The 27,856-nt window shown below is 39.5% G+C and overlaps 1 protein-coding gene across 2 annotated transcripts in view; it reads right to left on the bottom strand.

Annotated features, from left to right (window-relative positions):
- Positions 1 to 27,856, bottom strand: part of SSBP2 (single stranded DNA binding protein 2) — a 194,300-nt gene that overhangs the window by 133,775 nt on the left and 32,669 nt on the right. For both annotated transcript variants that reach the window (XM_068423879.1, XM_068423880.1), the window contains exons 2-4: positions 17,518 to 17,590; positions 11,668 to 11,729; positions 9,887 to 9,971 (exon numbers count right to left, since the gene is read on the bottom strand). In XM_068423879.1, coding sequence (XP_068279980.1) covers positions 9,887 to 9,971; positions 11,668 to 11,729; positions 17,518 to 17,590 — 220 coding nt within the window. The remainder of the gene's footprint in view (positions 1 to 9,886; positions 9,972 to 11,667; positions 11,730 to 17,517; positions 17,591 to 27,856) is intronic.

The raw sequence follows: 27,856 nt of genomic DNA, 5'->3' as shown, positions 1-27,856 counted from the left end.
TTTTTGAGCAAATAGCTAAAATGCACAAGGTTTACACTTCTACACATTAAATTATTAAAACGCACATCAGGAAATGTGTATATGCATGAGTGCTTCCATTTGTAAAAGAAAAAATATCCTCTGTCCATTGAAACCTTGATTTTGAGTTCACTCCAAATTACAAAGTTTAAAACTTAAACTGTAATACAACTTTCACTTTGGTACCATAAATATTCCATTATAGCAAATGAAAAAAAGAAAATTAAAATCTGAATCAGCAGAGTTCTCTTCCAAATACATCAGGACTGTTACATGAAATTTTACACTAAGAAACATTTAACAACATCACTTTGAGAAATGGCTGAAGTTAACAACTGCTCATTGGGACAACCAAGCAGGAAAAAAAAATTGCAGCATCCTGGGATTTCCATCAAACTGGTCAAAAATTTCCAGTGGAGACTTTTTCCAGGCAAAAACATATGTCATAACTTTAGAGAAGAAGTGCCTTGGTTTTATTTTAATTATAAAGAAAGACCTAAACTTCACAACACAGAGAAGTGAACCTATTGAGACATCTATTATGGACTAAAGCATCTCGTAATTTAACAGTGTGTCTATCAACATAAAAAAAAATAATCTTACAACCAGATTTTACCTGTATATTGTAAAAAGTAAACTACTCTGGAAGGCTGCAACGCAGTCTGAGCATTCCAGCCGCTCCCCTTAATCTTTTGACCTCTACCTCATCCTGTGCACTCCACATTATCTCTTAAACCACTGACTTCTCCCTTAACTTGTTGAATCCTCACGTACTCCCCCTTTCCTCCAAGCAAAAGAACATAAAGTTTTGTCCTATTTCATAAATTTGGCATGGTTCTACACATAGGGTATACAAATCTTATTAGTGCTCTATTCTGAATAAACACCATTTTTTGCACAGAACGTTCTGGAAAGCTTCTCCTCATTAGAAAGGCTGTTATCTCCTATTGTTTTCAATGAAAATGAAGCGTAAAACGGTTCTTAGAAAAGAGGCATTCTTTCATCATGTCCACTGCCTCCCTCTGGGAACCATGAAAGAGGCACTACACTGCCTTCAGGGGAGATGGTGGTTCCTTCTACTGTCAGAGGCTTCCACTTAACTCAAACTAATTAACCATTTTACTTCTAAATTCCGAGAAAATTAAATCTCCACTCAAAGGAGAAGTGTTGAAATTCTGGGGAGGAAATGTTGCTTTTTCTCTCTGAAACAAGTGGCTTAGTCCTCACATTAAAAGAGAAGCACAGCACTAATTTACCTGTGAAATTACCTCCATAAAAAGAAAAAATTATGTGGACTGTAAGAAACAACACACTTCTGTATCAGAGCTTACAATTAACTTTTGTGACACAGAGTAGTTAATCTACTAATCTAATCAGTATATTATACAACAATTTATGGGAAGGAATGATGACGGAGGATGGTAGGAGCAGAATGAGCACATCTTCCTTCTTCACGGAAATGTGAGGACGAGGATTCTCTTGGGGGATTTCTTAACAGGAAACAAACAAAAAAAAAATCCGTATTTTCCTGCAAAAAGGGTCTCTACAATCCAAGAAAAGTAACAATTTCTCAACTTTGAAAATTACTGAAGGGCAAACAAAAACAGTTTCATAGTCTTGGAGATAACAGTGCAACATTTTGAGACATGCCTATAAAAATGTGGACCCGATCCTGATACAAGTCAATCCAGTTTTGCAGAAAGTGAAGCCTACTTTGACTGGGGGCTGGAGCATGCTTTTAATTAACCCTTTCCACACAATTTCATTAAAGAACATTTACTAAGCAATAAAATTAAGGAGCTGAAGAGACTGGAAAAGTTAAGCTTGCCTGTATACAATTCTGCCAATACCATTGTACGAGACTCTCAGATTGTGAACACCAACCACACTGCCCTCTCCAAACCTTCCTGTGTAAGTACCGTCCTCCCATGAAGACATTCACCTCCTTTATGTGAGCATTCCCACACAATTGACAACTGAAGAAAGGTAAGAATTCTAAACATATATCGCTGTTTTTCAGATTGGCAGCTTTTTGGTGGCACATACGAGAAAGCCAAGGACTTACCACCTTGTGAGACACATTTAACAAGAGTATTCTGCACAAAATATGATTTATTAATCGTTCATTTTATTTTTCTAATTTAACCATATGGATTTACTTAATGCGTTCAGATATGGCATCTCAAAGCAAATGCCAGATCTCCTTAGTCTGCTTCTAGCTTTCATATCTAAGAATACATTTTACTATACATATACCTGAACACCGGGAAGTGAGACATGATCTCTGTTGAATGAAAAGAGCAGTAAAGAAAGACATCTCATTCATACTTAAAAATGAATGCTATTTACATAAAAAGCAAAGGATATTGTTTTAACAATGACTGTATGGAAGGAGATGCTTTTCATTTCAGTATTACTTACAAAAAGAATGCTATCGCCACTTCAAATAAGTTTTTTCTAGTTTTAAGAAATAGCCTGTTCTCCAGGTGGACACAGGTAGTATCTACATAGTAGGAAGAATCACATGTCTGAAGAACATACTCTGAAGGTGAAATTACAGATACAGTGATGACCAGTAAACATGTAAAGGGCCTTCCACAAGTTTGCAGAATTCATGTGAGGAATTAATAGGTAACTCAGACCAGAAGCATTGCTTTTGGTACTATAGTCCTTGATCACTACTGAGCAAGGCAGGCCAAGCACAAACTATGCAGGGTATCACACATACTCCTCAGTCAAAGGAAATCACACCTACCCAGAGAATTGCACCTGGGAACCTCTGCTTTTAACAACAGCCCATCAGACCACAGAGAACCTCAAAACCAGAGAAGAAAGCAATGGAGAGAGATTCTCCTGAGTTTGCAGGAAGGCTACCAATTGCTCAGAGATCTGAAATCTGTTGATCTCATTCATGGACCACAGATTTCATGATCACATGGCCATACAATTTGGCATTCATCAGTGACACTGAATTCAGCATTTTGTACATTATCTCTGATTCCACACCCACCCCAGTACTTGTCATCTGTTGATCTTCCACACTTGGGGACGATGGGGAGCTTTTGTTTTGTTTTTTTGTTTTAAGCAGAAGGATTCAGAACATGCATTCTCCATGGAAATAGACAGGTGGAAATCAGATCAAGAATTCAATTTTCAGCAAGAAACCTGGGAGTACCTAGAAGCACAAGCTGCCCTAGCTAGGCCGCCTGCAGAAGATCACAGTAGCAAGAGCCAGGGAAGGCAAGAAAATCAACAGCTAAAAAGTTCTTCCACCCCTGATACACAAACAGCAGAGAAAGAGGTCCTGTGATAGACTGCCTGGAAAAGATTGTGACTGCTGTTAAGCATGAACTCAGACCACCTGGGGAACACAATAAGAACATACATTTAAAAAACTATCCTGAAACAGAATAAGCTTCCATGCGTTTAGACCATCAAAAATCTGCACCTAAAAGACAGTTCTGTGTGGGTTTTAGAAGTACAAAAAGGTAGTTTAATGGAACTAGAATAAAGCAGTCCTTACTCCAGAATACAGTTTCACTGTGCTATGGGAACATATGGCTTGAGATTTACGGTCACTTCCGACATCCATTTAATGATGCCTTCAGAGAACATCTTCTCACATGCCTTTCATGGTAATCTTCCGCCCAAAAAGATGTAAAAATATTTATATTCCCTGAAATTATGAGTACTGCTAATGCTAAATTAAGGAATTTGGGGCATTTAGGGCAGGCAACTGCCTCTCAGTTCTGCTGAAAGAAGACTGGTCCAGAGAAGAAAGTGTTATTTTTTTCCCATAAAACATAGCAATAAGTGCAGAGAACCAACTTCTTCTCATGAAAGACTCACAAAGAGATTGATCAGCCATCTCAAATGTCCAAATACGACGCCAAATAACTTCTAGAAAAAATTGATTTATATCACTATGACCTTTAAATGGAATAATCTGGACAGAAACGATTATAGCATAGTCTTTAATACGCTCTATGATCCTTCACGTAAAGCTAAGCTCCCTGTCATACAGCTCACTATTAAAATGTGCTAACAAGTCATGTTGAAATGTGATATTATCTGTACAGTATCTGGGGCAATGAATGTGTCTTCTTTCTTATTCTGTAAATTACCTGGCATTCTTTTGAGAGACCTAAATCAAACAAGAGACCCTTACTCCTACCAAAAGTGATCTTTCAAAGAGTGGTAGAGAAGGCACTAATAAAATCTTACCTGGAAAGTAATCAAGATTTTACTATAGCTACTTGTGAGAATGAACAGATCCCTCTTGACACCAACACCACATGGAAGAACTTCCATCGTAAGTGATACTGGATGGTTTAGCAACAGTTTAGCAAGAGTAGGCCTCAGAGTAGGCTCTAAAAGGCCTGCTCTGTGTTACCTTTACACAGAATCAACTTTCCTGTCAGTAGCTTTCCTTTCAGCTAGAATAACAAAGAATAACAGTATGTTCTGAAGCAAACTGCATGTTTTGTAGATAGAGTCTGCTTCTGGGACCGATAACAGCGTTATAGTCGTCAACGATTCATGCTTGCGCTTAGTCTTAGAAAATCCAAGGTCTCTGTTAAATTCCTTGCTAATTATAAAGAAGGGCCAAAGACAAACAGGACTGCGAAAAACAACTTTGTGATGTCTAAATTAACTTGATTCACAAACTCTGGCGCCGGAGGAGAGAGAAGTCCAGTGAGAACCAGAACAACATCTTCTCCTTGAGGCCACCTGCACTTGTCAACAAGAAGGCCTCGACCACGCTTGCGCAGAAGCACAATTATGGTGGGATTGTGACCACTAGAGACCCCCAGGGACCACCCCAGGCCCCTTCCCCAATTTAGTACGCATGCGCAAAGACAATTACATAATGTATTAGCATATGCATAAGTTTCTTGGAATAGGTGGGCTTTTCTTGGAATTATATGAATATTCATTTTCCTGTACTGTATATAATGAGTATGCTTTTGTTCCTAGGTGTGCATGCTAGGAGGAGAGATCCCCCATGCACCCAGCGCTGCAGTAAACCAATGTCGGCTTCTAAACTATCATTTGGGTTAGAGAGTTTTCTTGGTTACTATTTTCCAGTAACAAGGAGAGTGAGAGAGGCACAGTACCTCTGTGTACCTTTACAATTGTACCTTTACAATTATGTAAAGAAATCACCTTGTAAGAAAGAACTTTTCAGGTACCATCCCACCAAACCAGTGACCAGAGATGTGAATGAATGGCCAGGCCTGAGGAAGAGGAGAATGGCCACTTCTGGCAGTCAGAAGTTCACTGGTAGGGGTGCTGCTCATACTCCATTCTTCTTCAAGGAATCCCAAGATTTACATTTATTTCCCCTTTTGACCAACTACATTTTCAGCTTCTAAAGAAATGGAAAAAAGGCAGGAACAAGATGCATGTTGGAACCCGCTTCTCTCAACAGAAGATCTCAGCTCAAAACCCAGAGAAACAAGATCTTAACTAGAGAGTTGAAGAGATCTCCTCAGGACACTGGGAAGAAAGAAAAATCCATTCCACAGTGAAGGCTAAATTTTGTCTCAGAGCATCCACGTAAATGATTTTTCACAAGACTTCAAAGCACGGATAGGTTTTCCTCCAGGAAAAGTAACAGGTACCTTGGAAAGAAACATGGGAGCTTTTCTGCTTCAAATAAGCTACTCCTACCATAACGCCTGCAATATTAACAGGCTAGGTGAGCAATCACCGGTTTTCTTTCCTGAGTTACTCGAAATGTAAACAACTTCTAATTCTAAATCATTTATGTTAAAACTTCAAGGCCAGAACCTATCTCCCTGATCCAGCACAGGCACTTTCATGACACGCATCTGCCTTTTCAAGCCTAAAATATATTATATAAATGTACCTAATGAGTTCAGAACCTTGTTTACTCAGAAGAAAACATTTCCAATTGCAAATCTCAACAGAAAATAACAGTAGAATTCCTTTTAGATAACATGGAGCAGCTGCAAATACTTAACCTCAGGACTGAGCATAGAGAATCTTCTTTGTAAAGCCAGGCTAGGCCTTTGCTTTTCTATTTATTGGATTTTTAGTAAGATGACCATTGTCAGTACTGCAAGCAGTTACAGCCTCCACCTTGAGAGTCACTTCATGTTCCTGCTGTCAGACATGAAAGATTCTTCTCCTCTCACTAGCTCGATAAAAATCAAAAGTTGTATTAGTACAATCCGAACACAATGAAATAGTACTTCTAAACCCTTTCTCTGCAGAACAGGGACGCTATGGTATAAAGAAACCTGTACCCACATATATAGCAGAAAATTTAAATAAGTTACTAGAATAATTTGGTTTTACTGTTGTTTTACACGAATAGTCCAGAACAGACTCAGCAGCACAGACTGATAGGCACACACAGCTTAAGACTCAGTTTCCTTGATTAGGCAGAGTTGACATTAGAGGAAACTCTGCATGCGCTCTTTTCCAGGAAAGCACTACAGAGTCCAAGAAGGATCCTGCCAGTCTTCTCACCCAAGTATACTGCAGGTGTACAAAGTCCAGCTGAAGATATTTAATCGTACTCAACGACAAGCAAAGCACATTCTGAAATCTTACGGCAGAGTAAATAATGAAATAAACCTAATCTCTCAAAAAAGCATTGTCTGAGAAGGGGCGGGGGGGAATTAAATGGTATTATATTTGCAGCTGCAGTTAAGATACTGTGAAACTTAAAGTAAACTTAAAACCCCAAATCTTTCTGTATCTCTTCATCTTATAAGTCAACCTGTGTGTCTTCCAGACTGACTCACAACTATGGTGTCTGAGACAGCAGTATTTCACAAATCATTACATCATCCACAAGTGCTTCCCTCCTCCATCAAACATTCTTAAACCCTTCTCCCTTCACAAAAGCAAAGACAGACAAGATACTGGTTCAGCTATTTCAGCCTACGTAGTGTTAAACACGACATGTCTGATGTAACCAGACCACTCGCAACTTCAGCAGGAATAAAAATCATTCTTGGGTCAAGCTGAACCCAATAAAAAGTTCTGAATTGCTAGTATGAATTAATAAACAAGCCTTCTGTGCTTTTTGTACTTGCAGTTCAGGTATGACCATACAGCTACAAATGCTCATTACTTGACCTGCAATGTGACAGCAGGGTTTTGATTTACCAGACCCCTCAGCCTGACAGGGAAGCCTGAATCCAGCAAGCGGCTTTCTGATGGTCTTCATTGACGATGGAATTTTGACCCCTCTGGAGTCAAATGTCAAAACACTACATGGGTCAGCATTTCACTTAATAACTGGTTCATCTTCCACTGCTGTGAAATATGCTTGGCTGTATTTTATAACTATTTGTCATGTGCTTTTATATGAACATACAATACATTCATGAAATATTAAGTACATGTAAAATTGCAAAAGTATGCATTTATTGTGATGCAGGCTGTCCTACTAAGCAAAAAGCACATAATGTTAAGGAACACCGTGAGTCTTGCTAGATATTAGAAGAGTTTATCTCAACTGTGACAAAAATAATGCAAAAGGTAGTTTATCCATAACCTTAAAAGATTAAGAGTGAATAGGTTTTAGAAATACCTGGTGAATTAATTTCTAAAATAAACCCTTCTAAAATAAAATTTATTTCTAAAATAAACATTCATCCTGTCTTAACACAGACTGATGTGCGTATAGAATCATGCCATGATTTTATTTTTCCTTCATCAAACATGACTTTACACAGTAACTTAAACATTCAGACAATCACAAAATTGTATCACACACAGAACTCATTTTAGTATTTTCTCAGGTTTTTTTAATTATGACAATACACATCATAACGCAGACAGAACTCAGTAACAAGGCCATGGAATATTCTAAGACCTGTACAACTTAGAAATGCTAAAAGGGTGGTGCTATGACAACATTATTTTATTAGACATTATTTTGATTCACCTACTCAAATTCTTAGTATACCTCAAAATTTAGATTCAATAGTGAATTTACTGATCAGTGAAACTCTCATGAGTTTAAAGAATTGTGGACTCCACTCCTTTTTAGATTTCCAAGTACTTTTTCATCGAAAATTTCTTCTCGCTGATCATTTCGTTTCAAAATTATTTCACAACATTCACAGGTTTCAGATTTTTGGCTTTTGTTATACACATCATATTCTGAGAGCACAATGTCCCCCACTGAAGTCAACTGTCGTACTGTAGATTCTGATCTCCACAAATTTAATTCACAAATTAATTCAAAATTAATTCAAATTTAATGCCATTCTCTGCAGACATAAACTATTCCTGTAAAACTATTTCTCCTTCAGTGGGGAATTAAACCTTGTTCTAATTAGCAAGGATTCAAAACAACAGCAAAATATTGTATTTTCACAACAACTACAAATTTAAAATAGAACAGGTAAAAAAGTTTGAAGCAATTGTACTTGCCAGAGTTACTTCACTTTTCATTGAGGAATATGCTTTACCAAGTTGGTTGACCTTAACATCTCTGTGGGTGGAAAACTTCCTTATAACTTTGTTCCTCTGACACTTTTTTTTCATTAATTATGAGTAGCAATCAATGTAGCCCGGACATGACTGTGCAAAATTGCCCAAGCTCCTTTACCAGTTAGCCTCATAATCTAACCACCAAGAACATAAAGTGGCATTGGTCTGTAAGTAAAATATGCTGAACAGTTCTAATTGTGTTGATGGTGCATTTACAACGTAAGTCATTGTTAACAATGAACAAGGCAAGATCGCCATCAGCTCACATACTGTAGGATGTCGAGACTTTATCAGATTATGACAACAGAAAAGGGAAAATGGCCACTTAGCAGATTCATTTCTGTCTTTCAAAATTTGTGTTTGTAAGACAAATGGCTATGGAAGTCCAATTTTAATTTTATCTGTAAAAATATTTTTCTGTAGTAAATAGTATTTCTAAGACAGACTTGGAAAACACTCAAGGAAAGAGGTTTCAGAGTTGAATCATGAGAGAGCTATCCTCCGTCCTTAGACTATGCAAATAGCCCAAAGGAACAACAAACCCAGAGGTTCAGCCTTCTAATGATTTCGTCAGTAAAAATGAAATCACCAGATGGAAAGAAGCTGACACAGTAGAAGGAACCCAAATTCCACCCTAACTCTGGAATGCAACTCTATATTTCTGGAGTGCTCCATTTACATTATGAGAATGTAGAAACAGGAATGTAACAGTTGCAATGTTTTGGACCCTAGTTTCTAGAAGTACTTTTTAATTATTATCAGTCTTGCAGGCAAAACACCACCAAACTCCCTGCTGTGTTTTGAACTAAGTCTCAAAGGCATCGAAATTGGCATAATACTTTTGCCCCTTATTCCTCCTGTTCTCTTAGACCAGATGATTTTGCATTTAACTTGTTCTATGATACTGAAGTGTTTATTACGCTGATGAAAAACACCTACTTTAGGATATAAAAACAGCTGAAGAACAATCACACTTTTAAGGCAGTATAGTCCTGATAGAAGCCACGTGATCAACTCATCTACTGAACAGCCTTTTCTTTAGCACTGACAAGAGTATGGCTATTTGGACAGGACATATCTGTGCTTGCATTTGCTCTGTGCCTTTGTGACCAGCCTGATGTGTCTGTGTGGTACGGACAGAAGGACATTCTTCATTCTGCATTAATATATGGGACAGCACTTTGATGTCTGAGATGGCTTCCAGGAGTTTTCCATATGATGCTGGTTAATCACAGAATTAGGAAGTCCTAATTCTAACGCATCCCCAGAAAACTGAGAGTTACTTATATATGACTGACACCTGCATTTTTGAGTCACTGTAATGCAGAAATACTTTATCACGTTTATTCATACAATTAATAAGAGCATGGTAAAGACACACAAAACTTACATAGTCATGAAAGGCTTTTGCTTCACTTGAATGTTCACATGTTTCTCGTCTTTCTGGAGCTGCACAGTAGAGATCCCAAAATACACTGCAAGTTAAGAAGTTACAGAGATGGTGAGAAAATCATTGTAATACTCGTATGTATTTTATGGTGTACGCACACCACACACGCATGTTCATATATAGAAACAGACATATCACTTCCTCGCCAAGGGATGAAAACTCTTACCTCTGTAGAAGAATTTAGCTTTGTAAAACATCTATGAGGAATCAAGTCCTGCTATCTGATTCTCCGAGGCAAGCAGTGCCATATTCCTTTAACACCACCATAGTACAGACCAAAAAGCTAGTCTAATATACAAGGTTTAAGGGTATAAAGCATATTACTAAAACTCTGCATTTAACCTCATCCCTCTGTCGACTGCTGCAATTAACTTCCACAAAGCACAGGAAGGGACAGGTTTGTAATAACATGAAAAGGCAAGAATCTGGAGAGAAAACAGGGAGTTCTTCCAAGGTCCAGTACTGTGCCTTAAACAGAAGTTCCCAGAGAAACAGGTATATGGACAAGAGTAGGAAAAAGACAGGTATGTTCTTGGGTTATAAAGAGTGAAAGGAAATTATGATACTCCCACCAGTCTTCCCCCTCACAACCCTCTTCAAATAGAGTTATACACAGATCAGTTTTAACACAAAGTTTCTGCAATAACATTATGAGTATACAAGAAGAATAACATTTGTTAGAGTTTCATAGTGTTTCTTTATTGTTTTAGACAATAAAACAATAAAGAAACACTCTGTAACTCCGTCCAGCACCATAATAAGGAATTGTGGAAAATCTGAGCACTCTGCTGCAGACGATCAAAATTAAGGATAATGCAGACACCAGACATACAAGGAACATGTTCTCCTTGCCAGGCTTCCATCACCTAGCTGAAAGCTGTGAATGAAAGGTCATTGAAGAATATGCTACCTTCTATGCAGCTGTACAAATCACTTGGGTTCAAATGGGGTCACTTTAAAACTTGTAAATTCTTGTACTCCGGACAACTGGACATATTCTCTGTATTTTGTATTCTTTCAAACACAAGCATACTGGATATATTCAAATATGTGACAACTACTAAATACCATGGCTAAATAGCAGTGACTATGAGCACTCTTTTCTCCTTGGGAATTGTACACACACAAATGTGTCTCTGCACACCACTATGTAAAAGCAAAGGGTATCATGCATAAAAAATTACAAGTCAACCTCGTGTCTACCCATATTCTGAGCTGAGAGAAACTGCACAAATGCAGACACTGCAGCACCAAGCCCATGCTAACACATGCTGCCTCTCAAAAAGGCTGGTAGCTCGCGTTCATCTAATTACTTTCATATGCTATTCCCGTGACTAGAATGTGGACTGAAGACTGAGGAAGCTCACATCTGTATGCAAAGTCTTTGTATATCCTGTTTTTTTCAAATGCAATTATTTAGGATATGTAGAATCATCTCCTAAATGCACAATTTACTGGAAGGTGGTGAAGAAAGAAATGAAGCCACCTTCTTTCAAAGATGCTTTCTTAGCAATGCACTATGCAATATTTCTTTTCCTGTATATAGTATCTGTATCTTTTTCTACATCTAATTTTCTGTTCTTTCATTTCTTAACAAGAAAATGGTTCTTGATCCTCATCTTCACATTCCTTTTACAGCATTCACATGAATTTCTTGCCTCCAGTTGCTGGAACTAGCAATCGACATATTCTAAAAATCAGAGAAGAAAGTTGATACTTACCACCACCAAGAATGCAAGAATCCTGGGGGCTCCCCCAGTGTGATGTTTTTTTCCCATCTTATCTAAAAGAAATCAATAAAACTAGAGGTGTACATTTTTGTGATCATTGTGACTGAAAAGCATTACATAATTCATGCAGCTAGCAAAAAGAGAAAGAAGAAAATACTTCGTAGCTATGAAAGGCTTTATTATCATCAACCTGGATGGTTGTATTACTTATTTTATTACACTTATTAATACAACTTATACTTAAAATAAGCTTTTCTTCTTCTAGGAAAGCATATTTTAGAACATTATTTTTAGATTCTGAATACAATTTTATTAACGACGTATTTTGACTCACTCGACCACTGAGATGTGCATTATTTTAAGGTCAAAAATGCAAGACCAAAAAAAAAAAAAAAAGTGTTAAAAAGTACCCTTAAAATTATCTAAAAGATTTTCCAACTTGCACTAAGGAAAACACAGAAGACACAGAACTAACGTTAGTGATTCAGCAGGTGGCAGTCTTCCCTCCCCATCCAAAGCGAGCCACTGTTTTATAATCCTCAAGGAGTGCTTTACTGTTAGAGGTAATGTGGCAAACACGAGCAGCATCAGTCATAACCCAGTCTCCCACCGCTCAGTGAAAATGTAAAGCTAGTTTGGCTTGGTTTGTCTCCTCAACAGCTATCCTGGCTGTGACTTCTTTCCCACCGAGGAAGCCTGGTGTGTTTAACACTCTTTTCAAACAAAATACAGTTTAAGAATTCTTACCCTTGGCTTCACAATCTTCCTGTTCATCAGTGACCCCATAAGACAACATAACACACGGTGACGGCGTCCTGTCTCTCAGTGCTGTATCCTAACTATGATCACACGACCATTTTATTAATGCCATAGTCATTAGTTTCTCCTTAACTACAAAATTAAACAGTCTGGACTACCATAAAGCCTGTGTGACTGCTGAAGGAGCTCCACTGCAAATAACCTAGGTCCTGCAGAAATCCACACAACGTTGTACAGACGAACGTCTCATGTTAGAACTGGGTGGGAACTAAGGCGTTGCATGCACTCCAAATTCCTCCAGTTACAACGACACGTAGCATTACTTCCTGTCCAATTTTGTTAAGAAAAAAAAATTGTTTAAACACAAACCATATTCTGCTCTAGACACAGAAGTAATGGCAGATAAAAAGATTGTTATTTTAATGAAATGCTTCAACAGCCTTAATATGAAAGGTAATTAAAGATATATATATATATAAAAGTACATAAAAGCTTACTATAAAATGTAGATACAGTGTTCATACTGCAAGAGGCACTGGTAGAGCTGGCATTTTCCAAAAGAGGCTAAAACTTCTGATTCTCAACCCCAACTTCATTTCCACATCCAATTCTTGAGGAATTTAAATACATACAAGTTCTGCCAATAGCTTGCAGAAGAATATGTAGTTCATAAACCTAAAAATGTTCTTTGCACTCATACGAGGTAACCTAGTGTAATTTTGATGCATTATATGAATACAACTATTCAAAAACTATTCAAAAATAATTTTGCTATTTAAAAATTATTTTCAAAAGGTAACCTTGAGGAACTACCAACTCTGTTGGTGAAGTTGGCAGACACTTAACCCCACCACCAGCACCTACCAGTAGTTAGTAAATAAAAAGCACCTTTTAAAAAGCTCCTGTTTAAGCACTGGCAGATAAAAATATTAATAAAAATGAAACATATAAATAAAAGCCAAAGCTACTATGAAGGTATTACACACTCTTCAAATGCACTCCTCTGAGGCATGATTGCTCCTCACATGCACTGGGAACTGCTTGGAAGGACTTGTGTTAATCACCAGAATACACAGTACTTCTGAGAAGTTTCAAAAGCAATATAATGAAGAGATGCAACATATAAGCAAATGAAAAATATTGTTCCTGATGTTGAAAAATCATTCAGTTAAGAGTAAAAATTATGTCTGTGTAGAAAGCCCTCACTATGCTGAAGCAGTATTCATGCTCTTCAAAGCAGGGCCTGATGAGAAAATTACCCAATTCACAGGTCTTACGCTGGTCCTTTTTAACAGGACACATTTCATCTTGAGAAATTTATTCAGAGAAGGAGCTTGAAGGGAATGTGGAAGTTTGGGGCTTCTTTGAAGGTGTTTTCCTTTGTTTTTCAAAAAAAAACATACTTCTGTCTCATACAGCAGGTGTCAGTCTGTCTGATCACAAAGAATTAGAGAGATTTATAGAATTGTTAATTTTATACAAATGCCCTAATTGTCAACTGTACCGATTAAGATCATAACTGGTGATTGATTAATTGGGAATGCCCATCTTCCTGGTCCATCCAAGCTAACGGAATTATTTCTCCAAGGTTAGAACCTAACTTCAAGGATAGAAAATATGTGGGATAAGGATCAGCTCTTCAGTGGAAACACAGCAGCTGGGACACCAAAGGAAAGATTCTGGAGCAGAACAGCTTCTCTTGTTTCAAAAATGTGTGTACCCCATCTGAATAGCTCTATTCCACCCCCATAAGCAATGACATGGTTTAGACGAAAGCTAGTTGTGCTAGCCCCTTGCCATTTTGCCCATTGTATGATGAATTGGTATAAAACAGCTGCTGAGTTACTTCAACCTAGTACTTCATGCCACGTCTCCTGAAAGGAAGTAAACCTGCAGACCAAGATACAAGAGCTATAGCCAACAAACTGAAGAGGTCTCTGCTACCAAGAGATCTAGGAATAACACTAGATGAGCCTGAGGTCCTGTGTTCTAAAGATGAAGGCAACAAAGCTTTGAAGGCTGTAGTCAACAAGGACCATGAAGCACAGTTCACCTTCTAACTGAAAGATCAGCAGAGGACTTCTAGACCTCACTGACTCATGGAATCATAAAATCACAGAACAGCTCAGCTTGGAAGGGATCCTGAAAGATCATCTGGTACGGTGCTTTGTGGGAAAGAGAGACTAGATGAGATTACCTAGCACCCTGTCCAGTTGTGTCTTGAAAACCTCCAGTCATGGGGACTCTACCATGCCCCTGAGGTGGCTGTTCTAGTCAATTATTGTTCTCACAATTATTTCTTTCTTGTATCAAGATGAAACCCCTCCCTGTGCAACTTGTACCCATTGTCCCTTGTCTTCTCCATGTGGGTCCTTATGATATGAGAGCCTCTGTCCTCTTTGTAGCCACCATTAAGTACTGGAACACTATGATGAGGTCCCCCGAGTCTTTTTCTCCCCAGGGAGAAAAGACAAAACTCCTTCAGTCTTTCCTCACAAGGCAGGTTCACAGAACCATAGAATCATCTTGGTTGGAAAGGACCTTTAAGATCATCAAGTCCAACCGTTAACCCAGCACTCCCAAGGCCAACACTAAACTATGTCCCTAAGCATCACACCTGCACAGCTTTTAAATCCCTCTAGGGATGGTGACTCCACCCCTTTCACTTGTGGATCAATTCTATGAAAATTAAACTAGACACAAAGCATTAAAAAAATATAGAAATGCTTAGGACAACCAGCTGTAAGTTATCTATCAGCAGAGTGGATACCATTTTCCTTTTCTTAATTTTGTTCTATTACTCTTAGCCACGTTCCCTGGTAGATGTTTAAGGAAGAGCTCTTAACCTTTGTCATTTACACATATATAGATACCACTGACTGCCACACAGCTCGGACAATCTATGTATGCTTACTTCTTTTACCCCCCAAGGTTCAGTTTTAGAGCCACTCTGAACTATTTCGTCTTTAACCAAACCCAACCAAACTATTCTGGTAGGTGCAGACTGACAGAGCAGAGAAGGCACTGAGCCCAGACAGCCATGCTTTTTAAGGAGGCACCAAACCAACACGAATTCCTTCCTGTGCCGCCTGGGTGTCTCCTACACCTGAAGGACTCTCACAAGAAGCTCGCCACAACAGGGCAGTTGCTTCTCAACAGCCACGGGCCTGACAAGGACGAAAACACATGGTAAGTTGTGACTTTCATTAGATCGTAAATTTGCTAGAAGACTAGAAGGCTTTTTTTGCACTTTTCTCAACTGACGTTCTCTTGTTTTCATTCTACACGCCAATACTCACTCTCTAAGAAAAACAGCTGACTCACATGGGGTACAGAGTCAGGGTAGAGCTATTTGTGGTTTACAGCCCAGGACTGAATGGAGATTACGATGCTAAGACCTGTCTACTACACAACCACCTACCTTTTTTTTTTCTGCTGCTTTTACCACTTGCCATTTAACCAGTGCATTTTTAGTTTATTTTCTCCAAGTGCACAGTTTTCTCAGTCTGAACCTGTCCACCCAAATATAATCTTTTCCAGGTTTCTCCGTATCAGTGGTAACTGCCTCTGGTTCCAACATACAACCATTCACAAGTATTGTCAACATAGTACTTACCCTTCTGCACTGCTAATGAATGAGGTAAAAAAACTCGACAGCTTTGTGCGAAACCTAACAGACACCTCATACCAACTCTCTACATTATTATTTGTCCCTGCCCTATGTTTACCATCTTTTGGCTAGTATTATTCTTAATTTGAAAGATTTTATATATTCTCGTACTACACTCATTCAGACCTGAGAGTTTCGCTGTAAAACAAGACTGAATTTGTTTTAAAAGCTAAGTTTCAAGACACTGTATTGGATGTTTTCTAGAAATCCAAATGTCACACCAGTTAAAACTTCTGCCAAATGCTCATTTTGCAAATACATCATAAAAACAGCATGAGCAAAATGAATCTTGTGCACTGTACTATTTACAAATGACAGCTGTTTTGGGAAAGCCAAGATGATAATTTCCATTATTCTCTCTCTTATTTTTCCATTGCTTTACCAAAGAGAAAAAAACTATTGTCAAAAACATACTTTACGATAAACATAAACTGATACTACCACAATTCTACCCCTTTGCCTTATCTCTGCTATGTGAATTTTCTATAAACACCACAAAGAATGCTCTGGGTTCTCATCCTCCCCTCTCCCACCTCCAAAATGTCATCACCAGTATAGTAATTTTATTAGCTTTTCGAGGAGTATCAGTTGAAGCAGCAAATTTTCCTAGTACAACATCTTGCCTAGGTTTTCCTCACTTCTACTCACTATTCAATTATTATTATTATCTTAAATGTTCTTGTCAAAAAGATTAAAAACAATAATAAATCCAAGAGACCTCAATATGTTTGGCTTACAGGTATTTTTGTATCCCAGAGTAAACATAAAATGCTAAGGAGACATAATTTACTTCAATCTTCAAAAGATGTATACAAAGCCTTTGAAAAACTGTGAAAAGTAATAACTATAGTGTAAAGGTAAAAATTCCATTAGCAGTTGGAAGTGTTTAAGAAACAGGAGCTAAATGGTTGTAGTCAGAATTGATTTGCCAGACAAAAAGGAGTGAAGTGGTTAGAAGCATGGTAAGGATACACAGAGAGAGCAGCAGTGCTTAGGAGAATGAAAACTGAAAGTGTATGACAGCAGGATGTAAAACACATCATCGCTGTGTATTTTGGAAGGGTACATCATTCACAACTGGAGATACCTACAATAAGTTAGAAGGTCACAAAAAAAAGAGTACTGTCAGTGCATTCTCTGACATGCACATCTATTACAGAAAATAGATGAATCTTTCCCCAACGCAGCAGCAAATCACAGAACGGGGATAACAAATCACAGCAAAAACAGTTATGCAAAGGCTTGTTAAATGACATGGCAAAGTGGCTTCTGCAGAATCAGAAATCTACGGTGATCAATGTAAACAGAAATTCAAGGTTGTCACTGCTGTTTACTCCAGACCAATGTATATTTATTTCACTTGCACACACTGGAAAGTTGTGTGAGGAAAAAAAAAGGATGGGGAAACATACCTCTGATAAAAACGTCTGGGCTGACTTCTGTGCTCCTACATGGAGCAGGTATTCATATACGTACAGTGCTAACCTGAAAAATAAACAAAAAGGACAATATTTAGTATTGTGCATTTGTTTGTTCTTCTTCTTTAGAAACAAAGGATGGTCAGAAGTCTGAGGTGCGCTCTACTGCCTTTCACAAACCGCTATACACTGAACATGTCCAATCTATTATCTACAGCAGAACTTTTAAACTAGACATGCGGGTCAATCTGAGCAGAGGTGTTTAAATAGTAGTTAATTAAATATTATTAAACCCCTAATTACTTAATGTCAACATTTTTAATGCTGTTTGGGCAAGTGCCCAGTGAGCTAACGACTGACGTACTGCTGTATATTTGCGTACTCTATACCACGCTTACTGTAAATACCATATATACATACAGCAACGACGATTATTTTTCCAGATCAGAATTTTTACACGTGGAATGTACCAAGCTGTTAGCACTCTTGAGCAACAGCCTGTGTTTATTCTAAGAACATGCAAACTTCGGGCTGCATCAGGACAAGTAACCCCAGCATCCATCCACGGCATGCAGTACGCCCGCCACCTCTCAAGCAAAGTGCAAACAGAATTTTAGATTCATTCGGACTTGTGCATCTAAGAGCTCCGATGACAACAGAGCGACAAACGACTCTCACAGCTCCTGAAAGAGCTTACCAAAAAGTGATGTTCAGCACCCAGGCACATCTCCAACTAAGTCCAAAGAGCTGGAATAAGGACCTCGCTGCAGAAAGAGGACTCATTCCCTGAATGACTACCCAGCCCTCTTCAGCAACCCAAGAACAGGAGGGTTGTAACAACTAATTTCTACTGATATACTCTACGTAGGCTAGATTTGAATTGGAAAACCAAAGAAGAAACACTTCCTATTCCTCAGCTGACTCTCCAGAGAGGCTCCCGTCTGTCTGCATGTTTCAAGTCTTTCAAAATGAAAACTCATTTAAAAGAATGATTTTAGTAATAATGCTTGGAAATTGTCTATAAAACATTTCAGTCTGAGAAAAGAAAGTCAGGCTGCATGTCTTAAATTTGCTAGCTGAACTGTTTTTAAGAAGTAAAACGTATTTGCATGCATTTCGTGATACACCACTGTTCTTACTTGAAACGTTTTACTATTCATATTCAAAAATACCTAGTTTAACTAAACAAAGTAGAGAGGCAGAGAATATCTATTTTCCTGCTACTGTTCAAAATGTTATGCAATATTAGATAACTGTCATCATGGCACTGACAGAGTAGTTATTATTGCAGTAACCTATTAAGTATGAAATTTTAAAATCTAGGAGAGGCATTCCATAGAAATCGTTTTCATTAGTCATTTATACTTAATATAGGCAGTACACACACTACTTTACTCTCTCTCCAACTTGGAAAGCAAAAATGTACTTTTCTGCTCAAATTAAAAAAGTATTAAATTGATATTCAAAGATGTGACTGGTTTTAGTTTGAACCTTGAGAAAGGTCGTATCCACTTTTTAATTCCAGTTTTTTACAAAACAGTTATCCATTAGTTCGGATTGTGTCGTATCAACAAATGAAGAGCTCGGTGTGCGACACAGAAAGCACTTAGTTCTTCTAATGGAGCACAGTACAATCCAGTGCTCAACTGCGAAGCAGCTCAGAGAGGACACAGTGATATGCCTCTGTAAGTACTGTGGAGAGAGAGGATCACGTACTCTCTAGCCTCTCATCCCAAAAGCACAACTGTGTCTGTCAAAAAAAAAAAAAAAAGTCACATCTTGTTGACCTAATTCTTACCAATTCAACAATCACCCAATTTTTAAGCAATAAATGTTGTAGACAAAACCTAAGATCTAAGACAGACATAAAAGGCAGAGAAGCAGCATTTTCTGCAACAGCCAAGATGTCCTGAATACCCAATAACGCTTTAAAGCATCCCATTTGTCTTCCCACATTCCCTTTTTTGTTCTTACCAACACATGAAGCCTGCAGTCCAGATAAAAGGATTTGCGTGATCGTATCCTTTCTACCCAAAAAGTAAAGCGAAACAGCACAAAACCCAGGAGTTTTTTGCAGGTACACCACCCTTGTAAGTCTGCCACCTGTTAAAAGCTTTAGCAAATACTGCACCATGATACCCAATACTTTAATATCAAGACAGATTTGTGAGTCACATCTCAGGACTCCTCGAGTCTACCTGCAAAACGCAGCACACGCAGCTGTGCTTCAGCCCAAGTCAACGTCGCTACCCTGTGCCCATCTGCACTGGTCAAAAAAAACCAGGATATTTCAACCCTCCAAAAAAGACAGCCCTAAAACTTTGACTGAAACATACGGAATGTGCTAATTAAGTGTAATTAAAACTTTAACAACATCTCCAACTCTCTGACATCCATTATTACATCTTGGTCTAAACACACTAGCAGTATGGTGAAACAACTGCGTTCAGTAAGTGTGGGGGGTAAACACAGCAGATTTCAAGAAAAGAATAAATATTGCAGGTTTTAGGCTTCCCAGTCGATCCACCTGTGGTAAATTAAGAGCAGGACCACGATGACAAGGGGACTGGCCGGCTCCTGTGACAGGAAAGCTGGGACCACCTTCCCCAAACAGATGCGAGCCAGAAGGCACAACACAAAATGACGCGATTGGGTCTTATTAGATCTAAATCACTGGTCCATCCCTAGTTATTATGCTGTCAGGAAGTCTTTACAGAAGTTAACAACGTTACAGCTTCATTCAGAAATAAATGCATTTACCACAGAGATCAAAAGAAAGATACTAATGTTTTACTGTGTTGAAGCAAAAAAAAAAAAAAAGAAAAAAATCAATGTAAACTGATGCTCTGAGGTAAGATAGCAAAGAACCCAAAAAAAGATGCAACACTGTGTAACAAGGCGGATTACCAGATATATGAACTTTAAATACAGCATAAAACCAAAACAAGATAAAAATGGCTACAGTCCAAGTGTGTAAAATTAACAAATTAATAAACTATGTAACATCTCAGCAGAAGATTGAGAAAATAATAGCGAGATGGTCTTCAACAACAAAGGACTTGGGTTTGAAGTGGCATTTTAACAGACAGTTTTTGCTCATTAAACTGGTGTGAAAAACCATGTAAAAGCAGCAAGGAGACATATGTTAAATTTTCACATTTGCATACTTGTTGACATCCCATGAGTAATGTGAGGAACAAATATTTCCAATCAATTGGAAGAAATTGGAAGCCCAAGTAATTTTTGTTAGACATGCCACAGGCCAGAGGCGTCCCTCCCACCCCCAGCCAAGACAATTAGATCACACATTCATCTATGGCCTGATGAGACATTCTATTTAAAATAAAATAAAAAAAAAGTTGCTGTCTAGCTCTTACTGCTCCAGTGCTCATTTTGCTAAGCTGGTGTGTTTTGCTTAAGTTTCTCCTCTAACTGGACAAGGCATTCATACACCCTACAAGTATTGACTGAACTCCAAAAAGAAGAACAATTTCAGTGGTTCTAGTCAACCAGTTATTAGAATATTACCAGGAAATAAACAGTAATCACTCTAACTGTGCTGTGGAAATTACCTTTCACACGCTAAGGTGGCTAGGTGCAATTAGCTCAACGAGAACTTACAACCAAAGCCTTGCAGCACCATGTCCATTGACAAAAACTAGGTCATAAACTCTCCCAATTCCAAGTCAAAAGATTAAGACAACACCTAACTTTCCATAAAAGGCAGTGAAAACCTGAAAGCACCACAAAGATGTTCACCTTATCTGTTTTTGGTATTTAACTTAGGTGCTCTGAGTCACACTGCCTGCACCATCCCAGCAAGCTTCAGTGACTATATGTAGGGCACTCAACCGGCTGTTCAGACAAACGTATGCCTACAGGAGAAGGGCTCAAGCTATTATCACGAAGTCTTTCAGGAAATAATTTGTCCATAAAAGGTAAAACAGTAGTATCTTTGTTTCGTTCCATAATAAGATGTCTACCGAGAAAGTTTCTGTCTCTCAGACTGAACTTCAAGCACTGAGTTTGGTTTAGCGGTATTTCTAAGGAGACAGAGAACAAAAGGAAAACGGCCACATCTTTCCATGAAGTTCAAAAGCTGGGCTTAGAAGAGTAAAGAATTGCAATAAATTAGCTTCTGATTTCTCTTGAAAGCTGCCCAGCGAACCTGCCAGAAGCAGGCAACTATCACACACAGCCTCATCCAGCTGAGAAAAAGGGCAGTTGCTTTCACTGCTTTATTAGCCACATGTCATAACTAAAAATATATGTAATTTAACTGAGGGTACAGTGGTGTATAACCATTATCCAGGAAGTTATAAAATCAATGTGATGGAGTAAGAGCCTGCAGCTCCCCAGCTTTAGCAGCGCGTCAAAGCACGGTCCAGGTACTGTACCTGCCTTCTGCAGCACCAACAGGCAGCTTACCACTGTGATAAGCAACAGCGGCCTCTTCACCACAAGATCTATGATGGTGAACAACCACACATCACAGAAATGTCCCTAGATGCTACCACTTCCTTTGCCAGCAACAGGTATCCACATCTGAGCATCACCAAGACAGACCCAGTGTTTTTGGATTGTTAAGGATTAATTTTTTAAAACTATTAATGTATGGAAACTTCTGCATATGACACACCATCCATTGAACTTCTGGTTTTTTAAACAGTAATTAAAAAACACAATGAAAACTAGTAAATCAATATCCATACATAATTTTAGTTTCTGTGAAGAAGAGTGAAGCAGCTGAGTAGCGTTCAAAAGTAGCTCCGTAGAAAAGATCTTAAATGTTCCTCTCCATGTTCGGGAGACCTGCAGTATTTCAAAATCACTGCTGTGACCTATACAGAGAAGCAGCTTTTTTTTTGTTTCCAAAAAGATATATAGACTTATAGACTTAATTTCAAATCCAGAGATTCCTAGGAATCTCACTCATTTCATATTCAAATATAAACCTAATTCTCTGAAATAAGAGAAAGTAGCACAGGTCCGTATTTTAAATATGATACAACAGCCAAAAACATCTCAGATTTGAGGTTCCTTGAACAAATCTTCTTGAATCCGTCACTCCAGTACTTTTAAAAGTGCTCTGAAGCTCTTGATGGCAAGCTGGTTTGGTAAGTTTCAACTAACAACAGCAAACAATTTTCTTTAGAAAGTTTCATATTTTTAACAGACATGTATGCCAAGCCACTATTTCTCCCCTATTTGATCATACTGACAGCAATTTTCTCCTCTCTCTCTCCCCCCCATATGTTTATATACTAATATAATTTTTCCCTATACATTGATTTTTAATTTTTTTTTTCATATGCAGATATATATAAAACCTTTTCCTACACATCTCACCTGAGATTTAGGCGATGCAGTCTACTGGGTTTTTTTTGCAGCTCAAAACACGATCTATGTTAATGTTAGTGTTCTATATCCTACCAACCATGTGAAGAGTTTTCTTAGAAACACCTGGGAATCAAATGAAACCCAAACGCTGGTCTGAGGAAACAGTATGTCCCAAAGGAGACACTCGGTGTTTGTTTGGCTGTGTGCACTGCCTTTTCTGGGAGCTCCCGTCACAGCCCTGCTAACACAGGCAACATAAAAGTGCATGTATTTAACATCACTCGTATCCATTTATTTCTTCCTCTCTCTGTAGACAGCAGAAAACACTCTCCCTGTAGGCATCATAATATTTGGGGCTCATACCCAGTGCTATACTGAATAGTGGCCTCAGTGCCTTTGTCTAAGGCTGATGGTACTTCTCGAACACGATCCTTCCCGTTGTTTATTCCAGTTTTACAGATAAGAGAAGCCTTCTCCTACCATGATTCTGGGCACCTCTAGTCTCTCTTCCACTTGACTGCATGCATGACGTCCTGAAAATACACCTCGTTAAGTCTGGTCACCCTCCCCTTGATTATATATACTGCTTCAAGTGTCAAAAACAGTTGTAATCTACTAAGTGCCCTTTTACTCTAGCAGTATTAGAAACAACAGCAGGGGTTTTTCAGTTTACCCGTACACTTGCAACTCACATTCTTCTCGCATCCTAATTTCACATGCTCTTGCTACTTAACCTCCTGTAGGCTTCAAGCGCTAGCGTAACTATTTCCAGCAACACATTAACTCGTGCACCAGTATGTAACTAAACATTGAACAGATATCTAGTATCCATTGATCTTCTGAAAAAAATCAAAGATACATGCTGCGGTGGTGCCTGCAGTCTCTCCCACAAGCACTTAATTGCATAGTTTTACATATTCTCATCTGCTAAAGATGTCTCAGTTCATGCTAAGATGTCACACTGCACAGTTCCCCACATTACTTTCATCTGACTCTGGCTGAGTTTCACATTCATTTTGGTCTCAGGTCTCAGCTTGTAGAAGTTACTACAGACCCAAAGTATTGCAAAATTAAAACACTCTTCTGTAGACTCCATCCTGAATGGGATGATTTCCATTGATTGCCAAATTCCTAATACATCAGCAAAAGGCAGACTTTCTTGATGACCTCTAAGAATTCAAATCAAAATCTTTTATTATGGAGAGCATCTGGAGAGCAGCGTAGGGGAAAGGGACCTGGGGGTCCTAGTGGACAGCAGGATGACCATGAGCCAGCAGTGTGCCCTTGTGGCCAAGAAGGCCAATGGCATCCTGGGGTGTATTAGAAGGGGTGTGGTCAGCAGGTCGAGAGAGGTTCTCCTCCCCCTCTACTCTGCCCTGGTGAGGCCACATCTGGAGTATTGTGTCCAGTTCTGGGCCCCTCAGTTCAAGAAGGACAGGGAACTGCTAGAGAGAGTCCAGCGCAGAGCCACGAAGATGATGAAGGGAGTGGAACATCTCCCTTCTGAGGAGAGGCTGAGGGAGCTGGGTCTCTTTAGCTTAGAGAAGAGGAGACTGAGGGGTGACCTCATGAATGTTTATAAATATGTAAAGAGCAAGTGTCACGAGGATGGAGCCAGGCTCTTCTCAGTGACATCCCTTGACAGGACAAGGGGCAATGGGTGCAAGCTGGAACACAGGAGGTTCCACTTAAATATGAGGAAAAACTTCTTTACGGTGAGGGTGACCGAACACTGGAACAGGCTGCCCAGAGAGGTTGTGGAGTCTCCTTCTCTGGAGACATTCAAAACCCGCCTGGACGCGTTCCTGTGTGATATGATCTAGGCAATCCTGCTCCGGCAGGGGGATTGGACTAGATGATCTTTTGAGGTCCCTTCCAATCCCCAACATTCTGTGATTCTGTGATTATTTTTGCACCTATGTTTTGCACCTGTATTCTTCAAAAGTTTTCCAGTAGAATTTCACAGGCTTCCTAGTCCACGGTTAGGAAAGAAGTAAGGCTTACGCACCTGGAAGCTTGTCCATTTTTTTCCAGCTATATGTGCTGGTGTAGCAAAATAACATAGCTTCCTGCAAACCTAGTTCTCTTGGGCCACTAGAGCTACAGCATTATTCCCACAATATTCCTATGTGAAAGCTGTTGAACATCTCACATGCATCAGCAGCTGCAATCTTCAGAAATAAGACTACCTTGCTTTCATTTGCAAATGACAGATGCAAATGAAGAGTGAAACATGTTGAAATTAATTGACTTTGTATTTTCGGTGTTTATTTAACTTCCCAGTGCTCTGTGCCTCCAGTTTGTTCAGGTGCCACTTACCTTTGCTTAACAGATTGTGTGGTTCTGTAGTCTCCTCTCCCACTGTCTTGCCTCCTCCAACCTAGAAAGCTAAATCATTCAGACATACCATCCCTGAAGTCACATTACAGACAGTTCTTTGGTCTCTATACAGGTTGAAAGACTGTGTCCCCTTCCTTCTCCCCTGCGCCTGAGGGCCAGGACGTGGAGGCTTACTCCAAACTGACGGATGAAACTCCAGACTAGCCAAACTGATGCTGACAGAATTCTTTTAACATCAGAGAGGAGTTTGCTGTAGCAGAGGAAGCAAGACAAGCTCTGTGGGTGCTCTGGTGACTTGCAGAGACCATAGGCAGTAAAACGCCTTCATCTTGTAATTCTCAGGTCTGTCCAACGTGAAGCCAGTCTGATGCTCATGTAGCCTTTGCCCTGTTTGCTTCTGCATCAAGAGCAAGCTGTTCACACCGGAACAACCCCACTCCTTCCCATGCGAACAGAGAGAAGGCTGAGTTCATCCAACTGCTCACTGACACTGAGGGCCAAAAACATTCTCATCTCACTACTCTCCTTTCTTCCCCCTTTCCCAGCTAAGGGCTTAGAAAATTAACCTAACCAAAAAAAGTGAAGAGTCTTCTGCTTGATGAGTGAGCTGAATCAGCCTGCCAAGGGCCGGAGCAGCCACACCGGAGGAGCAAGAGGCAGGAGCGCTCATTTTGCCAACACAGCTCTGCCCACACCTCCAGTTCCTTCTCCTGGTTAGAATCTCTAACTTGGCATTTTATGCAAATATACATATTTTTAAGGTAACCTCTAAGTAGATTCTTGGGCTTAAACCATATAAACTATTCAACTTACCATAACTCTAGAACATGCTAAATGGCAGTAAAAAGCCAGTTACATCACAAAACACATTTTAAAGTGCAAGCCAAGACTTTTATAAAAATACATGAGGTTCCACCTCTTCCTGATAATAAAGGTGCTAACCTTGGTTTTCCCTGCTGCTTTCAATGGGATAGTAACAGGTTTTCACATGCTATTTTTTCCCTGGTATATCATTTGCTGTAGTTAACAAGTTTAATGCAATGCATCCTGCCCTGGCAGTAAGCAGAGCTAGCAGCATGGAGCTACCATAAGGAGAGTCACCGTTGGAGAGCAAAGCACTGACACTGTCCTCAGCAAAATTTAAAGCTATACATGTGCCACAGGATTACCGGTGGTACCCAGCTGAGCAGCTAGTACATGGCATTTCTGTGCAGACTTAAAACACTTGTTACGTGTGAGACAAGGCTGCTTTAAAATCCTGTATCAGAAGAAACCAAGGCTGACACTGACCCATGACAATGTGAGCACGGGGTTTCACTGCTCACCACTTGCCTCACCGCTGTACCCAAAGGGAAAGTTAATTTGCAAAATCTGCCAGTGACTGAAATGTTTTAAAATCATGTATGAAGAAAAGTCATATTTGTATTTATACACCAACAGAAAAGCAGTGGCTGGCTTCTAACCAATGCCTTGGTAGCACGCACAGGCTGTTGAGAACATCGCTGCTGAACAACCGGTGCTTCGGCACTGCTTGCCTACAGCACAGGCAGGTGACACCTTCTCAAGCTACAACAGCTTGAGGGGCTACCACCTTCAGCACTTCTCGGTGGTCTTTCAGATGGGAAAGTCTCTCCTCCCCATGGCGAGATGCACTACTGAGAACTGCGGGTGCTTCTGGCCTGCTTCAGTGCAAAGCCAGCCAGGTCACCCTTGACCAGCTTCAGTAACAGGAGCCATGATGGCTTACGTTGCAGAGATGCCAGCGAGGGGTTACCATGGCTCTGTTGTAGTAATAGCTCCAAGCAGTGGAGTAATATTATCTTAAAATATTACAGCTGTTCCTAAAGCAACTGCCTACCCTTGAGCAGAAAGCACTTCTCCCTGTCCACACCAGCACCAAGTGAAGGCAGTGAAGAAGGAGGAAGCATGAATGTACAGCCCGCTCCCCAAGGATGAGTGAGACTTGCCTCAGATCAGCACCAACTGGACATGCAATGCCCATCAGACCCACAAAGCAAGCATCACGCAACTTGATTTTCATTCCTATGAAGAAAATTCTGAGTATCTGGCTCCTAGAAGGACCCATGATTTTGTCAGTAGCTTTCCCAGCTCTTCCCAGGAAATCTAGGTTTAATAATCTTGTTAAATATGGGGGGTGGGTCCACAACATTGAAGATTACCAGGGATCACTACGGAAACCCAAAGTCCTCCCTTCAAAGGTGCGGAGTGAGACAGCAGATTAGCATCTCACTTGTCGCAACGCAGCATAAAAAAGTGGAAGAGGACGACCCTGGCCAGCAGCACAGACAGGCTGGAGGATCACACTGCTGATCTCCTTTGTAAGAGCCACAGTTAATCTTGGGCAAATGATTATTTTTTTTCTTCTTTTACACTGTATCATGGTTAAACCAAGATGCAGATAATTAGTCAAATAAAGATTGTATTGTTCCTTCCCACTCACTGCCTGCTCCAGTTACGTTGTTAACTCTGTCAAGAACAAACTCTGTACTTGGAGGTTGGCAGGACACTCTGAAGAGCTCCCTTCCAGGTTTCACAAACTGGCACATCACCATAGGAGTATGTCAGCATACGTGTCAGCATACCTACAGGCTGGTGGTGCAGCCAACTGGTAACAGACACAAATCCAGTCATC

Source organism: Nyctibius grandis, chromosome Z (genome assembly GCF_013368605.1).
Source record: "Nyctibius grandis isolate bNycGra1 chromosome Z, bNycGra1.pri, whole genome shotgun sequence".
NCBI classification, from domain to species: Eukaryota; Metazoa; Chordata; class Aves; order Nyctibiiformes; family Nyctibiidae; genus Nyctibius; species Nyctibius grandis.
This window is presented reverse-complemented; position numbering and strand designations above follow the sequence as displayed.